This window comes from Chelon labrosus (assembly GCF_963514085.1).
Source record: "Chelon labrosus genome assembly, chromosome: 7".
In the NCBI taxonomy this organism is placed as follows: Eukaryota; Metazoa; Chordata; class Actinopteri; order Mugiliformes; family Mugilidae; genus Chelon; species Chelon labrosus.
The window spans coordinates 18336492-18354934 of record NC_140343.1 but is presented as its reverse complement, the minus strand read 5'-3'; the positions used below and the strand labels follow the sequence as shown (position 1 = coordinate 18354934).

The 18443-nt window shown below is 43.2% G+C and overlaps 2 protein-coding genes across 6 annotated transcripts in view; one reads left to right on the top strand and one right to left on the bottom strand.

Annotated features, from left to right (window-relative positions):
• ralgps2 (Ral GEF with PH domain and SH3 binding motif 2) overlaps positions 1 to 18443 on the bottom strand; it is a 68575-nt gene that overhangs the window by 12942 nt on the left and 37190 nt on the right. For all 3 annotated transcript variants that reach the window (XM_084548002.1, XM_084548004.1, XM_084548003.1), the window contains exon 10: positions 90 to 227. In XM_084548002.1, the coding sequence (XP_084404128.1) occupies positions 90 to 227 (138 nt within the window). The remainder of the gene's footprint in view (positions 1 to 89; positions 228 to 18443) is intronic.
• Positions 2122 to 17624, top strand: angptl1a (angiopoietin-like 1a). Of its 3 annotated transcripts, XM_084548637.1 has the most exons (6): positions 2122 to 2355; positions 11157 to 11398; positions 11510 to 12130; positions 14290 to 14483; positions 15204 to 15474; positions 15562 to 17624. In XM_084548637.1, the coding sequence occupies exons 2-6, from the start codon at positions 11209 to 11211 to the stop codon at positions 15747 to 15749; spliced, it is 1464 nt and encodes a 487-aa protein (XP_084404763.1). In that variant the 5' UTR covers positions 2122 to 2355; positions 11157 to 11208; the 3' UTR covers positions 15750 to 17624. The 3 variants fall into 3 exon arrangements, with proteins under 3 accessions (XP_084404763.1, XP_084404765.1, XP_084404764.1); XM_084548639.1 differs by having other exon boundaries at positions 15204 to 15656; XM_084548638.1 differs by lacking the exon at positions 2122 to 2355 and having other exon boundaries at positions 11132 to 11398.

Sequence of the window (18443 nt, the reverse complement as noted above, 5' to 3'; positions counted from 1 at the left end):
TCAGGAAAGAGTGAGGACTTGTGATCTGCAGACTTCCTCACTGCATTAAATGTGGCCTGGACATCTCTCATGATTGCTGGGAGTCTCACCGTAGGTACACGATCTCTGCAGGTCCGATATGATTCTGAGGATGTTGTTCATCAGGTTTGATCTCTGTTCGTTCTCCAGTATGCTGCCCGTGGAGGGGTAGGCCGAGTCTATATATGTCAGATCAGACAGGTACATCCCTGTAACAAAGCAGCAGACAGGAAAAGAAGCATTAAATGATGAGAAACGCACACCCTTTTCCCTCGTTCACTCATCCTTCAGCGAGCGTAGAGCGCCAGAGCAAGCCAAATGAGGACAGTGTCCATCTGTCGTAGGTGTTATTTAAACTGCCGGTGGGGAGCACAAGGGTTTTCTTGACACACAGAGCTTGACTCATTAGAAAGCAAACATGTAGACACAAAAGGCTGGACATCGTAACGGTGCCAAATTTCCTTGGGCGTATGATGCAAGTGTCGTGCAGCTGTGGGTTTCTTGGTGTCAGGACCAGCTGGTAATTACAGACGGTCTGTTTGATATCCAAAACAGGCCAAAACAATCAGGAATAAAAACCCTTCGCAAACACGCCTATTTGCGTATACTTTGCTCAATTTTCAAACAGATTTATCCCCCCCTGATCTGCTCCCGATGGATCTAAATGAATGTCTTGAGTGGATCTTCTCTTAAGCCTTTCCAACTGCAAGGCCATCTCTCTCCCCTCAGTTCTCCTCAATCATTGCCTCTTTTTGGCAGACTCGGAGCAGAGCTGAGATTCTTAGTCTCTCATTACATAAATATTAACATTAAGACACAAACCCAGGAGCAGCTTCCCACCACTCTGAAGAGAGAGATTAACAAGCTTCAGAAGTTAACGGATGGTGCTCCTTTCCTTCCATTCTCCTCTTTCCTCCTCCTCAATGTTTCTTTCACACGCCAGGGTCAAGATTGAGTGCAGATGTAAGAAAAAGTTATCACACAGTACGCTACATGACACATATAGCCCGCACACCGCCCCCGCTTCCTCGGAAAACAGAATAATACTCGCAGACGTGTGTGCACAGGCAAGCATTCACAACACTGTGCATGAGTGTAAATACTGAAGAACAGGAGGAGCAGTTTACAAGAGCTTTGAGGCTCAGCTATACGGGGAAAAGACAAGGAAGGCAGGGATCCTAAAGGCTTAAGTGCTATAGCTCCTCTTCTGAGAACATGTCAGGGGATAACAGCAGTTAGTCATGCACAAATCCATACTGTCTGGAACACCCACAGACAGATGAACGCTCAGAGAACCTGTGGTTAGGGTACAAAGACACTTAGTTTGTGTTTACATGCACCGTGTGTGACAGCATCAATAAAGGGTGGAAGGAAAAAACGTAGCGACAAGGCGGGGAGGGGATGTCCTCCTCCTCTGTACGCTCCTATAAGCCAGGTATCTAAAAACATCTTTCAAATATATCAGCACAAAAACATATGTGTCCATGTGTCAGACACCTTAATACATTAAAGGAAATGACAGTGGTGACAAGGCGCAGACTACACCTGGAGCAAATTGTTTTGCTCCAATAGCACCACAAATCAGTTTTATCTGCCTGCTCTCACATATCCAGCTGCTCTCTCCAGGAAGGCGCTCAGAGACCCTAGCAGCATTACAATCAACTCTTCCCACTGCTGAGGGACAAAGAAAAAAAAAAAAAAGCGCCACTGAAAAACTCTTCTGATTTCAAACCAACCTCGCCTCCTTCCACTCAGCTCACTTCTTTGTTACAAGAACCATGAAGGCCATTGTTGAGGATGGGAAATTTAATGAGGCAGCTCTGTTATTCTCTTTTTCTGCTTTTTTTTTTTTCCATTCGAGTGACATCAGAGGTAGGCTGGGCAGCTCCAAAAAAATCAAGAGGAAGAGAGAGAGAGAGAGAAAAAAAAAAGCAATATCCAACTCCCACACCCTCACCCCCCTTCTCCACCCCTCTCTTCCTCCTTCCCCTCCCTCTTCTAGTCTCCCCCATCCTTTGTGAAAAAGTAAAGGCATCAGTGGTTAGAGCTCAGTCTGTTGAAGTGGCCGGCTTTTGAACCATGCCCCAGCCTGAGCCCCGGGACAGCTGAGTCCACAGAGAGACGCTCCTCTTTTGGAAGCAGGGCCTCGCCTAAAGCTTTGTATTGTGATTTGCAGCTACGGGAGTGGAGGGGAGCGCATCCGAAGACCGGGACAAAGAGAGACAGACAAGAGAGATGAGTCCTGAGCACTGCAGCCTGGTGAAGACACAATTCAATACACACATGAAACTATAACTGCAGGAAAACACCCAACCACACACCACTGGTAACAAACAGGTAAACACTGCCTGAGTTTTTTTTCTGTTTCTGATTTCTGCTTTTAAAGTGCAAGGCTGTGTTTGAGTGTAGTGTATGCAGTTGCATGTATGAGTGCGTGTGTGTCCGGCCAGCTGTGAGCGCTCTGACTGAGAGGTCGGAGAAGTTAGGACGTTTCGTGACTGGAGGCTGCGGCTGCAGACAGAAATATTTAGCAACGCTTCTTTGGCTTTCCTCCGTCTCTCTGGGATACACTGTGTACAGCATGCTGAGAAGTAAATCATGTGTCCACATACAACACACGCAATAGCACACAGGTAAAGAATATATGGGGATTGTAGAATGGTATTCGTGTTGTGAAAAATTGAATTTATAGAGAAACAAGTAACTTCAAAGAACCCCGCAAATAATGGAAAATATCTGTAGAGGCAATTCGTCTATTGTAAGAAGGAGAAACAACTACTTCTGAAATTTACGTTACACCCTACCTCAAGAGAAATACAAAAGGAAAAAGGTGAAGAGAAAGAAAAGAGCGACATTCCAGAAAAACACTTGAGTGAGACTGATTTGATCAGATGGAGAGATCTGAGCTGTGGAGCCAGGCTTGTTTATTTTTTCTTGGTTTCTGGTTTCCTAATACATCACCATGTGAGTCTGGCTGCTAACAGGGGAGCAGGGACGGAGCCAAGCAAACCTGATGGAATCAGGGGATAGATCAGTAACATCACACATAACAAGGCGATGACATGTCTCCCAACACATGCTTCTCCTTGTTTCATACAGGAGTCACCAGATCTTACTCTGGGACGCATAGAAAATGTGCTGTAGCTTGTGGAGCTCTTGGAGGGAACAGACAGTTTCTGTGACAGTGAACGGGTCCCATTCACACGGTTGTGTGAGAGGGAAAAAAATGATACTACAATGTAAGCCAAGCGTAACCACATCCTTTATCAAACACACCCCATGAATCTAAGACACTTCAATCACCGTGATAGCAAAAGCTTTGAACACTAATAACATCAGCCTGGTGCTCTTCCATATCACCGACTCACAATTATCTTCAAATGTTTTCACTTAGGCCTTGGTCTGTTGGTGGGATCTGTGGAAAACTGTTCTGTGGAAAACTGTTCTGTTCGCTATAAAGCCACATCTGTAACTACTGTAAATGACCATGACAGACACAGACATGCCTTCAGAAAGCCAGAAGCAAAAGGCAAAATGAGGGAAGAGGCTAGGAAAACATTTCACAAGCTTGCTCATTTCTCCCTTGAAGTAGTAAATCATACTATCAATACCTCCAATAACTCAGAGTGGAAAAGAAGAAAGCAAACTAAAAATGATAAAGAGGCGGCAGCAGCAGCTGTCTGAGTTGCATCCAGAACATTCCACGCTGGAGAGCCAGCGCTTGGCTCTCAGATTCACCTGAACCTCGACTGCACGGCTTCGAATGGGTCATTACTCCCAGTCCACACATAAACTAACCAGTCTCTTAACTTCCACCCTGGACTTTAAATCACAACAGAAAACCTGTTCACTCAAAGTTTTTAACTTGCCGGACAAGCCAATAAATAGCAATCAGGTGGTGCATAGTCGGGCTGTCAAAGCCAGTTAGCCGCCGCCACCACCCACCCCCGGCCATCCTGTCACAGATTATGTTGTAACGCAGCAGGAGGTTGAACGCTCACCCAGCCAGCTGCGGTTTTTGGGCGACGGGCACGCATCCAATAGTATCTCACCGTTTAACCTGAGCCTGCGTGTCGACCCTTCAAAAGTACAGATGTGTAGCTCAGCTGATCTTATCAGCTCAACAGAGACGCATAAAGAGCCAGACTAGGATAACACATGTTGGATACAGACGTGGGCTTGTCTAAAAACACTGCTCGTGCACTGTTGACCACATGCGGTCAAATCCAACCACGGCAAAACAAATCGGACGTATTACAATCGCTTTAAAACCAAACCTTCATCATGAGTCACACGGGAAGCTGTAGTACTTTTGAACTGGGTAAGGAGCTACAGAAACTATGAGGGAAAAGAGCCAAGACTGCAGTCTCTGGCTGCACCATGAACATCATTTAGAATCCCCTTAATGAGAGGACTTGGACACAGCTGAAAAGACAGGTCACCGTACACAGGAAGAGGTCGACCAGGAGGTCAGCGTAAACAGAGAGGAGAAGTGGAGGCACGTAACCAAGTAGAGCCGCTGGGCAATGAGTGTGTGCTGCTGCTGTGTGTGTGGATTTATGTGTTCTTCCTTGTTGATTCAGCTAATAGAAAGCATGTGTCGTCTGAGGTACGAGCATAAGGTGAGATGTGACTCAGAGGAGGAATAAAAACCGGGAAAAGTTTATGTGTGAGTAGTTACGGGTAATCTCCTAAATCTAAATATGTACACGATTCAGCCAAACAAATTTTTATATAAAAGCTGTAACTTTTTAATATTCCTTCCTCCTGGCTCTCCTCTCTCCCCTGACCCTCCTCCAGCTCTTTTCAGCGGGGAGAAACCTTGGAAGCAGCATGTGCTCAAAGTAAAGTGTCCCATTACAGCTTCATTCAAGAGAGAAGTCACCTGAACCGGCGAGGTTAGAGCTCATCTGTCAGCCTGGGCAATACATTTCTGTGGTAAACTCTAGTTGAAGATTACGCTGGAATTTTGATGCGCAGGAATTTTATACGTGTGTTTACACGTAGCATTTTCAAGTGTGCTCAGACGGGGTGTTGAGTTTGTGGAAAGGAGGAGGCTGAGTGTTTGTTCTGCGATGGGGGAGGTAAGATGATGAATGTCATGGAGTGATGGAGCAGGGTGTCGGAGAGTTGAGAGTCCTTATCTTGATAAGTATGACAGATAGAGAGGGATGGCCTTACGTGAACTCGGTCCCTGGGGATGTCTTTAGAACAGTGTGCATTTATGCGTGTGCTGTGCATAAAGAGGAAGAGGGGGGAACCCGCTTTCCACAAAGGCCAATTGATTGCATGGGTTGTGGAGCGGACGAGCGGGAGGGGGCAAGGTAGAGGAAGGGCGGGGCTGCGCCCTAATCCCACATATAGACCTCTGACCCCAACATCAGCCCACATGTTTAGAGTTTCACTAAAGAAAAAGGAAAACAGATGGGGGCTGGCAGGGCCTCAGGGGGATTTTGGGGGCTCACTCCTCACTAATAAGGCATCATAAAGGGAGACAACTCAGTAGCGAAAAGCAGAGACCGAAAGAACTTTTGTGTGAGCGCTGGTTGTATTCTAACCACAAGTCAACATCACCTTGAAGTGAACCACTTGACATAACACAACTTCAATTTTAAACTCTAGTGGGAATCTGCAGTCTAAACCACTGGCTCAGGTCACGAATGCAAAGAAAATGCTGCTGTAGCTGTTTCTATCTGCCTTAAATTCCCCTTTAATGTTTCCAACATGTACCATTCAATGATGAGGTATAAATCAGCACCTTTAATATGGAGTAGCAGTGTTTAATCTCTGGAAAGTTTCTTCAATTTTGTTTATGAGACTTTGATGGGTTTTTTTCCTTGTTGCTGTGCCCTTCTCAGTGTGTTGTTTGTGTTTTCATTAATAGTTTTATAATGTCATTACTTTTACTGCTTCCCCACTCCTGCTGTGTTCTTCACTCTGATTCTCTTTCCATTGTTTATTTGAAGCAGGTAACAAGGTTTTTTAGCCTCAGTTCTACTAGCGGTTGTGTCACTAAATGACCCTTTGTTCGTCTTCTGATTGGTCCGCTAACCACCAGCCAGAGCTCTCCTACCGTCGTGACTTCCTATGTTACTGTTGCTAGGTCAGATAAACAACGGTGTGGGTCAGTTTCCATAGAAAAAAGTTTAAAAACCTATGACTTGGCACTGAAACTCATAATTACGAATATTTTCAATTGTGAAAAACATGGAGTCAACAAGCTTGAGTACAGTAGAGGAAATAACCAAACATAAAAACTGAAATCTGCACAGCTCTGTGGACAAAAAGGGTGGTCGGTTATATCACGTATGGATTAAAAAGCTGGAAGGAAGTCGGCCCCTGGCTTTGCACAAAGAGCTGGCTGAGCTCCACGTTGTCATGTAAAATAAAACTGCACTTCATTGTTGCTGCTTGCGCGTCTCCTCCATAACTATGAACCGCTTCACTCATCTCTCACCCTCCCACCCCCCGTTTCTGTCTAGTGATGAGGTGTTGTGTGTTTTGGGGCATTTTGGACTTGTTGTGGGAAAGTTTGAGGAACAGATGTAGGGGAGTGGAAGCAGGGGATTTTGAGACTGGGAAATACATTTACTCTGAAAATATAAATAATTTATATCCAAGTCTTTCTCTTGTGCTTGTTTAACTGCAATCCATCAGGCTACAAAATGACACATCAGAATTGGTAAATCACAGCGGGAGACACACTGAGACCAGGAGATCTGAAACCCACGCAACACAGGCGGATAGTACTGGCAGTTGAACAGCCTCAGTCTAAATTTTACACTCTCGCAGGCTCAAGCTCATCCTTCATACCTGATAGAGGCATAAAAAGTCCACAAGACTCTTTCGGACGGTCAATCCACTGGCGTACATACACCTGGAAACGTTGCTTGTTGATTAAATATATCATATTAAGTTATTTCTCTTTGCTCCTATTACACTGTATTCATAGACTTTATCCAAAGCTCTATTTCATTGCCTCTAACCAGACACCTGCAGTGAGTCAGACTTCCAGGCAGGCAGATTACACTATACGTTGATTAATCAATTTGTTCAGGCCAAAAAAATGATATCTGTGTTTTAAGAGGCTTTTTGCCAATTCATACAGTGTAATGTGAGGCCGTAAGTGTGACATATGGCTGTCTTTTTGAGCTAACCACCAACATTCATTACGCTCTTTAGCCAACGATTCCAAGCTAATTTTTCCTGCCTAGGAGTAATGTAAGCAGCCGTCTTGCTTAATGAGTTCTCTGGTCATTTCCTCTCTTACAACATGCACAAAAAGAATTATCTCAGTCTCCTACTCAGGCACAAAGCTAATCAACATTAATGCAGAACATCAGTTCCCACATTGGAACGCAAGGCAGACGAAAGCCAGTTGCTCTGAGTTTCATTGAGTCGAATACTGCACTTTGTGCGTCCGTATATATGGGCGCATGCTAACGACTGTGAAAGTGTATTTTTGTCTGAGATCTGTCATCATGACATTAAGCTCGTGAATTATTATTAGATAAAGCAACCAAAACCTGAGGCCGCACAGTCAAATCTCCTCTCTATGTCAAAGGAATGGATTCAGAGAGAACCAGAAGAGCTGTTCATCACATATGGGAGAGCATTAAAACACCGAACAGGATGAACATAAAATTAAAAGCAAAATACCGCACAGGCGCAGCTGCAGGCATAGAGCATGCCTTTAGAAGATGAGAGAGATTAAACACTGCAAGGATTGTGTCTTGTTCAACTGAAAATCATTCCCACTTGAAAGAAAGCGTGTGTAGTACAGCGAACGAGCAAACTCAGACTATATACAGTCTGCTGTTAAGTCTGTTCCAAAATGTGCCATGAACATAAATTAACCTGGAGCACATAAAGACACAGAGACACATGTCTCTTGACTAGTCATAATCATTAGGGAGTGAGGACCCAGCAGAGCACTAGGGAAGACTTCATACTGTTGCCAAAACACAAGGCTGGCGGAGTTGACTGCTGCAAATCCTTTTTATTTATTTTTTTCCAGGCGGTGTTTCACTCGTTTTAAATGGATGTTATGGAATACGCAATCGGTTTGTCAGTGAGACAAGAAATTTAATAAATCTTATTGAGGTGAAGGAGAAAATTTGTTCAGTTTCTCTCGTTTGCTGTTTGACTTTTATATGCCTTTGTTTAACTGTAGCACAAGTGAGAGGAAGACCAAACAGAGAAAAATAAGGGTGAAGAAAGTATTGAGAAAAGGAAGAAAAGGAGGGGAGGTTACACAGGCAGGAAGGAAATTAAATGGAAAGTAACAGCCGGAGAAAAGAGCGGCAATCTTTCAAGAATAAAAAAAAAAAGAAAGAAAGAAAGAAAAAGGAATGGGAGTATTTCAACCTAGCTTCAGCTTCTGCTTCACATGGCCAGGACGGGAAAAAGGGACGTGACCCATTTTCTGCCAATATTAGCCTCTTCTATCTTTAATCTACTATGTGTGCTATCCTGTTGAGATTTGTTTCAGCCCTACAGCCTGCTGCTCCTCATCTCCTTCCAGCGTGTACTCTTTATAGTATCTACACACGGCTCACTGCTCTTCTATCTTCTGACATTTCTCTGAAGCACCTCATGACGTATCTTGAGCTAAATAATACTCATAGATTTGGAAACAGTCCATCTAATGCACACATACATACAAAAGGGGATTGTACAGGAATCCCATTGCAAGCTAAAACCATATTCTGTAAATAAGCTCAGAGCAGCATGTTGAGAAACACTCGAGTGGTGTCCATTCAGGCGTGCAGACTTTTATATCTTCTGCGTTTTGTTGTTGAATCTGAAAAGCACCAGATGTGCGCTATTGCTGGCACAGCTCCTCCACTATCTCTGCTGAACCAGTACGGGCAGCTATACAGATCACTATAAACATGATTCAATGAAAATAGCCTCCCTTCTTTGTAGATGCAACTCTCAGCTTGGAGAAAGAAATCCAAACGTCCAATATACAAAACAGAACATAAGGCACAGCTTGGTGAATGTAACCATAGAGTGTCGTATAATCTTTTGAGCGGATGATCACTTTGTTTTCCACTCCATAGCCCTCACAGTCATGAAACACTTCTGTGTTCAGTTATGCTTTTTTTTTAGATAGAAGAAAAAAGCCGCTCAGCTTGTTCTGAGGAAACACTCTAAACTTTGTTCCTTCAAGACACACTGGTGACCTCTAAACGCTCCCTGGAATGTGTTTGATATGTTGTGGTTCCGTAAAAGAGGTTAGCCCCCTCATATGCAGAACCACCACCCAGGAGGAACCTCCAAAAGGCCGGATGTGAGAGACAGAGAAGGAATATATGACAAAAAAGAGATGTCAAGTGAAGCAGGTAATAGCAGACGGATGAGCTGTAATGTTCCCTGTCCTCTTCATGCCCCCTAAACTGTGTGTACACTTCTGTGGAGTTGATCGCAACAGTAAAGCGCTAGCCATATTCTGGAAGAGAAGATGCACTGGAGGAGTGATACTGCCGATGCTGCTGTTAAAGTCATTAGCGGCTCTCACCAAGGTCAGCAAGGACGCAGTACCTGGATACGCTGTCAGATGCACGGGTTGCTGGAAAAACACGCGGCCATGAAAATGAATAACGTCTCTGGACAGCCATGCACACACAGTATTCAATCATATAAATGGATGCACACAGTATACGCAGCAGCAGGAGTGCCGCATCAGTGTGTGTGTGTGTGTGTGTGCAGTACTAGCTGCTGTCCTGTCCCCTCTCAACATTGTTCCAAGTGACAGAATTGCCAGAATTCCTCAAGAACCACAATGGCGTCATGTGGAAGACACACAGGGTGGAGGTAGGGCTTAATGATGTGGCACTGAGTAAAGACCGACAGTGTTGGCCTTGCACGGCCCGAGGCCGGGGTGTTAAATAGAGCAGTGTGTACGTGTGTGTGTGTGTGTGTGTGTGTGAGCGTGTTTAGTGTTTGTATCCTGATGAGAAACAGAAGTAGAATCAGAGGGGAAAATAAGAAGGCTGTGTGAGTGCCAGGAGTCAGAGTGCAAATTAGTCAGGGCTGAAAACAGCTTTGCACATATTATTTTTTGACCATGTCTCACACCCCTGTAGCGACTGTGTTTGTAAAAATCTTTCAAGTGAAACACATACTACCTCCTACCTAACAATCCCGCTGCCATTTTAACCTGTCTCACAGGAAGCTGCATTGGAAGTAAAGGTCAGTGTATTTTACCAGCAAGGCACCACTAGCAGGGGACAAGAAGGTCGGAGCTTTAAAGGGAGTTGTGTGAACCTTCTTACAGGTCATTTTGGCCGAATAATCAGTTCCTTAAGGGATATGAGAATGTAGAATGAAATCTCATTACATTTATATGTAATTAGGTTTAGTGTCTGATTGCTTTGAAACAATAAAAGACAAGTCCACTTATTTATAAATCACAATTAATCTCAATAATCTCTTCTTTGGTGACATGATAGCTTTATGTGAGTTGAAGTCACTTAACTTGTAGACAAATCCCTGCAAACTGAACGTTAGTGGACATTCAACTGTACTAACTGAGGAACAGTCACAATTTGAGGGGATACGTTATGGCCTTTGAAACAGAGCTGTAAGCAGACTCTTGTGGCCAACATGCTGAAAAGTTCCGCATTTTATAAAAACTGACTTCTGGAAAGATTCCTGTGGTTGAAAAAAAAATAAATAAATGTTCCAAGAAGACGATAAAATGCTTAAAATGCTATCAAAGATAAAGCACAGGCAGTAGTCCCGTATCAGACCGTCTTAATAGGGGAAAACAACAGGACCTCAGAAAAATGGGGTGTCTGTCAGCAGGGGAACTAACGAAAAAACAGAAAGCAGACCTCGTCCAGTTGGCTAGACAGAAACTATGTTCTCTCTTTCACTCTTTCCACACAAACAACATCTTGCGGAACAATGGCCTGACAACTCTGCTAGCGCATTTCTCTAAATAATTACATATTTTCTTTGGATATTTGAATAAGTATCCAATACTCTTTTAAAAAAAAAAAAAAAAAAAAATCCTATGGCGGTGTACTCAGGAAAAGCATACACTATATATCCCTGCTGTTTGTCTTTTTGTCAGTCGTAAACAAATAAGAGGCTGTCTCCTTAACTCCTAATGTCTTGCATTCTTGCAGGGAGGCCTGGAGGGAGTAGCAGTCCATCTATACATCTAGCCAGACAGCGGCAATGCAGCGGCTGATGTGGAGCCTGTGCGCCCTGCTGTGCCTCTCGCTCTGGGAGGAAAGTTACTGCAGGAGCTCCAGGGGAGCCCGGAGGACCAAAGAGCCTTCTCTTCACAGGAGTAAAAGAGCTCCTTTAGACCCCGATGCCAAAAAATGTTCCTATACCTTCCTGGTACCTGAGCAGAGAATCACAGGTACAAAGGATAACCTCTTTTAGAAATAAACTTTTATCATAGTGAACTATTTTTTTCCCCCATGAAAATAGCTTCTTGTTAATCACCTAAATGACTCAAATCTGTCATCAGGTCCAATCTGTGCCAGCACCACGGGCCCTGAGCCAGACAAGGACAGAGTGACCCGTATGGACATTGCAGATGTGCGGGAGGTGCTCAACAAACAGCGGCGTGAGATTGAGACGCTGCAGCTGGTGGTAGATGTAGATGGTAACTTGGTGAATGAGATGAAGCTGCTGCGGAAAGAGAGCAGGAACATGAACTCCAGAGTGACCCAACTCTATATGCAGCTGCTGCATGAGATCATCAGGAAGAGAGACAACTCTCTGGAGCTGGCCCAGCTGGAGAACCGTGTCCTCAATGTGACCTCAGAGATGATGCGACTTGCGTCAAGGTACAAGGAGCTGGAGGGTCGATTTGCCACAATGGCCGGGGTGGTCAACAACCAGTCCATTCTCATTGCCGCACTGGAGGAGCAGTGTCTGAGGACGCTGGGGCGCGGTGAGCTACCCCCGGTTCCTCCGCTGGTGCAGGTGGTGCCGCAGAACATACCAGTTAACAGCCGCTTCACCAATGAGATACAGAGGGACAATAACAACAGGGCCTTCTCCCGAGGATCACGCATGGACTCACCTACTGCAAACCCCTTTGGGATTGATCCTCCACCGCCACAGGGAACGCTTACATCTGATGGTATGTGAATGTTTCAAAGCATCAAGGGAAAATGGAGGAATAAGTGAGCACTATAAAACAATTAGATCTAATGAGCTCTAGTAAATGGAAGCTAAGCCAAAGCTAAATGTCCTTCTAAGTAAGTGCCGGTTATTTCGGTAATTGTGCAAATTAACTGTACACACACAGACTGAAGGACAATTAGCTAAAGGCTGAAATTCAAATGGTAATTTCCCACAACAGTTGGTATTGCTGAGGCACAGTTGGCTCATCCTTGGCATGTTACAGAGGCAGTGAAATCATACATTCCTATGATCCCACTTGGCTGCCTGCATTGGCTGCTCAGCACTCAGCATATGTACTAAATTAGTGAGATGTGGATTAGGTCTTTGTGAAAAGACGTCATAGAACGAGAATATGTACCTACTGCATGGCTTTGGCCCGGTTAACATTCAGCCTTTACAAGAAATACAGAGGCATGGTAAAGTCAAACAAAACACACACCTGAGGAACCCGTTCATCAAGACCTGCGCAAAGTTGTCCAATCACATAAAGTTGTCCAATACGGACATGGCTCCTCTGTACCTTTCTCCCTGAGACTGACTAAGTCTGAAACCTCAGAAACATCATTTCCAATATGAAACCAATTTGCAAGGTTAGAATGCTACTTGGAAATGGCTCCTAAAACTTGGTCCGGGCTGTAGTATTTTGACTGGCGATTAGAGTATGGCAGGGAATGTTGACAGGGTTATACAATCCGATGGTGAAATGGATGAAATCATTCATAACATCCCTCAGACAAAAGGGGGAATAAAAGAAGGTCTGTCTGCGTGATGACGGCTGAAAGGAAACAGGTCTATACCACAGTGTGGTATTTCTTTTAATTTTGTTACTGTGTATAATGTGAAGTGAATTAGCCCAAAGTGTCAGATAAGTGCTTAGCTAAGAGCTTGTCCACTCAGTTCTTCAGAAACCAGTCAGCGAAACACTGTGCTCAGCTGTCGACACCCTCCTCTATTGTCTGGCTCTAATAATGATTTTTAGTTTAACAAGCTGAGAAGCATAAAGGGCATATTTTTAAAAGCCTCCATGGAGAAGAAATAAACGAGGAGACACTGAGAGATGGAAGAAAATTGTGGTTGTAGGAGGCAAAATTGCAGGGACTCCACTTGTAGATGACAAAAGGACTTGAGTGTTCGTGTAGCTATTTCTAACTCTGCATAATAATTCCCCTCCTACCTCACCAAGTCCTTGTTGAGCTGTAATGTCAGCAATGTATTAGTTAATCAAAGCTCGTCAGAGCTCCAGATAAGTAATCCTCCAATTTCAAAGGCCTCAGCCACAACTCTCACAACCAAGAAGCAGCCAACAGAAGTCTGGGTGTCGGTCTCTAGCTTTTGTGAGAGCTCATCCTACACCGACCAAAAAACGTTTTATCTAGTAACAATGACGGGTACTGTACCTACATGGTTGTGAATAATATACACTTAATTTTCCTATTTTTCCCCATTTGACTGCCACTCTATACATATGGACATACTTCTACTGCAGATGGCGTAGATCTAAATCAGGGAGGGAAAAAGGGTCAAACTTGAAACCTAAAACACCTCAAACCCCTAATGAGCGCTCTTCCATGTAGGTTCAGTACAACAGTAAACACAAATTTCTTGACCATTGTCATGGTCTAGCTGAAGCTTTTTTAAAACCACCACACTAGTTTTAACATCAACTTGAAGAACCTGATAAAGTCGACATTAAAGAAGACATTACTAGAAAAATACAAGACAGTGCTGAAGAGCTTTAGGGGTGGGGTACTACTGAGCTCTAAAATCTATTAGAAGCCTTTAGGCCCTGGAGCCCAAACACATGTGTTCATACTGGTTTAACAAATATTCACACAGAGCAAATAAGCTTTGGGTGCAGCATTACCCCATGTCTACAATGGAAGACTAAATCTAGTTGAATATTCATATAACAACTTAAGAGCGAGCACACACACACTTAGGTTAGCTGCAGGACTTTTGGATTGTTTAAGCAAAATAATATATAGATATTTTCTAGAGAAAGTTGCCACTTTAGATAAAATAGGAAGGTCAAGGTACAGGATAATCTATTTGTTAAGGGGGCTTACTCTGTCTGTGGTTTAGCTAATTTATGGCTAACATTCTTTCCATTCCCAGGTCCTTTCAAGGACTGTCTCCAGGTGCGACAGGCCGGCCACACCACCAGCGGGATTTTCCTTCTGAAGACAGACAAAAGCGATCGACTGATCCAAGTCTGGTGCGAACACGGTCTCGACAATGGAGGATGGACAGTATTGCAAAGGAGGAAAGATGGCTCTGTTAACTTCTTTCGGAACTGGGAGAACTACAAGGTAGATTCACAAAAAAAGGAAATATTAGGTTAAGAGGGTAAATGCCGGTTTTATTGAGACAAGCTAAATAACTGAGAGGGGCCAACAGCTTTGGCCTCAGCCCCACTGGTAATGACCCGTTCATCACTTTCTTTCCGTGCAGCAAAAGAGTTCAGTTGTGCAGAGAGATGAAGGAAGAGTTTTTGTAACACCCAGAAATAAAAACTGACTCATATACATAGCCTGACAAAATGCCTGACAAAATGCCTGGCACGCGTTTTCCCTTAGACACGAAATTAGATTTAAAAATCAATAATTTTATGCTGTTTGGATCAAGGACAGAATGTGTCTGCGCTGCTCTGCACTTGTTGTACTCAACTCTCATCCAGTCCAGGCAAATCACCACTGCCCCTTCCATTTAACTAATTTGTTGAGTGAGAAACCATGGATCACAACCTTAACACATTATCGTCTCAATTGGAAGCAGATTTCCTTTCATTTCACTTGATTCCTGACTCCTCTAAACTCACCACTCTGCGAAGAAACTGTATTACCCTGTTTTACTGTTTGTGTTTTTTGGACATGGTGCCTTCATGGGCCACAGAATGAAAACATCTTTTTCACCAGTTAGCTAAACCGCACTGTCTAACCCACTACCTCAACATTCAACTACAATACAGACACATCTGAACATCAACCCACATCTGAAAATGTCATGTCTGTGGTGCTTGCCTCCAACAGAAAGGCTTTGGCAACATAGATGGTGAACATTGGCTTGGGCTGGAGAATATCTACAACCTGGGGAAACAGGGCGATTATAAGCTGATGATAGAGATGGAAGACTGGACGGGGAAGAAGGTCTACGCCGAGTACAGCAGCTTCCACCTGGAGTCAGAGAGTGAGGGTTATCGGTTGAGGCTAGGCACCTACCAGGGCAACGCTGGCGATTCGTTCAGCAGTCACAACGGCAAACAGTTCACCACGCTCGATCGTGACAAGGATGCCTTTTCTGGTATGTGAATTTACCAGTTAACGGTGTTTCTTTGACTATTAGTGGTACAGCAACTATGTAACTCTGATCTTGTTTTCTTCTCACCAGGTAACTGCGCCCATTTCCATAAAGGCGGCTGGTGGTACAACGCCTGTGGTCAGACCAATCTGAACGGCGTGTGGTACAGTGGGGGAGTTTACCGCAGCAAATTTCAGGACGGAATCTTCTGGGCAGACTACGGAGGAGGTTTCTACTCCCTCAAGTCAGTCCGCCTCATGATCCGACCAATTGACTGAAACCCTGAACTGTGGCTCCGTTCAAATACACCTCAGTCCCCGTCATTATTATTTTCTAGCCATAAATAAATACTGTAATGTCAGAATTGGGAATGTCATTGTTCAACTGCCCCTTGTAAAAGATACAAAGAAGAGACAGACACGTGTTTGCACCCAGACGATAACAACTCCAGCTGTCTGCACTGCAGCTAGTTACCTCCAATGCTGAAATGAAGACCGATGCCATTGCCCTCAGTAAGTACCTAGCAGTTTGGACAGTAATAGTCCATCGAGCTCCCTGGGGCCAGTCAGTATTACTCCCATGTGTCTTATTTTACCCACTCATCTTGAGATTCAATATGTAATAGAGAGAAATAGTCATTTACTAAAGATACAAGATTTCTTCTGAGCAGCTAATGGTGACTTATTGAAAGAAACGTTACTTTCATTATATTTTGGGGCATTGGATATACTTGGATGTTTAACTTCAATAGCATGGAAAATTATGCAATTTAAAGCTGTTATAAGTTCGAATACCTGACAATCAAGTAATGAGGGGACAGGCCTTGCTCAACCTGCTGTCTACTTCTTTCTGGGATTTTCTGGACATCTGGGGCTTCCTACGACCCCCAACGGAAAGTGAACTCACGCAACAATGTGCGTGTCCAATGTGCTTATGGTTGAGATGGCTTTGGTATGTAAATATCTTTGGCTTTATTTGTGAAAGTTAATTTAAGAGGTGTGATTCTACTCAGGCCAAATGTTCACAATGTTGTCACTCTGCCATTCTTTGTTATTTATCTGTGTATTTATAGTAAGTATAGCCATGGTCATTCTATATATACCCTTATACCAATGCAATTCTTCATAGTTTTTTTTTTTTTTTTTAATCACACATAGAGATACATTAGTAACACTTGAACAAAAGCAAACACAGATAGCGGACAAATCCAGAGCGGACGTTGAGTTGCCTTGAGGATGGAGAACATGTGACATGCACTGCCAGTCATTAAAGAAAAATAAAGTCTTTTATGAAAAATAACCTGTCTTTTATGTTTCACTGAGATTCCTATACTTCTAGATAGCGGCACTGCTGTTTAAAGTATGATCAATTCTTTTCCAGCATGAAATATATATATAGCATAACACTGTTTATATGTCAGCTCAGCCTTTATCAGTACAAAGGATGAAAAAATAATCTCAAATAATTGCTGTCTTTGATCTGATTTAAGTGAAATCCAAGCTGTCAGCGCACATCATGCATGTTCTGCAAGGCAGAAGGTTTAAGCAAAGGGGAGGACTGAAGCACATACGGCGAGAATGACAGCTTTGGAGAAGCAGATTGGAAGATATCAAAAACAGAAATAATAAAGGAAGATATTACAGGATGCTGCTATAGTAGAATTTAGACTACAGTGAAAGTATAAAGAGAGCGTATGGATGACAGCTGGGGAAGGAAAGGGATGGAAACATTCCTTCCAGATAAAACCATTAAGCTTTTCTTTCCCTAAAACACGCATATAGTGAAATTATGGCTCCTCGGGATTTTTCTCTCAGAGGTGCTGTATGTCAAAACAGGATAGGAGCTATCTGACGCTAAGGAGGAGAACACATACTGATATATATGCTTTTTAGCTAAAAAAAAAAAAAAAAAAACAGTGAGCCAATAACACTGGCAGATAGGCATGCTGTCAGACTATACATCTATCCAAGAGCCCCGACCCAAGCAGGACTGGCTCTAATTGCTCCTGTCCCATAGGACTGTATGTGACAAAGCAGGAGCTGCAGTCATGAACTTTTGTGCTTGTTTTTGGTCCAAGCCTTTCCCCACTGTCAGAGGCCAACAGAAAATGCACATTACAGCATCTCATTAATGATAAATTTACACTGTGACCATCATAAACTTGAACAGCCTCTAGCTAAATGACGCACTATTCAGAGAAGCGTGATATTATAAGTCCCATGGGAACTACGTAATCTGTATATTTCACTCATTTGCGTAAATGTAGATCAGCTTCCATTTTAACCACTGGAACTGTTAATAATGGACAACATCTTATCCATCAAGCACGCACAAGCATTTTAAAGCATGGTTTTCAGCAGGGATGTCCCGATCTGTATCAGGGCCGATCAAGGATTTTAATTTATGATCGGATCGGATTGTGCACACAGCCAAACCCGATTGTTTCAGTTAGTCTGACATCTGCAGCATACCAGAACCAAATGTTAAAGAGTGTGACTAATTATGTAAGGCTGTCTGGAAGTACTTAACAGAACTGAGAAGAGGTTTCTATTGTATAGTTTAATCACGCTGGTCGAAGCAGAATTATAATTTAACAATCGTTTTAAAAGTGTGATCGTTCAAAGCTATACACCACAGAGTTGTGTATGAGCATATTTAAGTCCATTAGCGTGTGCTATTCTATTTTTTTTTTTTTAAACCATTCAGCTCTCAGTGATTTTTAGGATAAGAGCCAGTATACTTTTATTTTCTTTATTTCTGAGAACAGAACTGTTATTTTAAGAAATAAACTGAAAACTGTATGGATGTAGGTCATGTTTTCTTATTTATCTGCCGAGCACACAAGGCCTACACTGGAGTTTAATGTAGTTAATACAGTTGCACAGGGCACGTTTGCTCTAGGAGAATACAAGTAAGATAAGAAAAGCCCTTATGAATAATATAGAAAACATGCATAAAATTCAAGTGATACT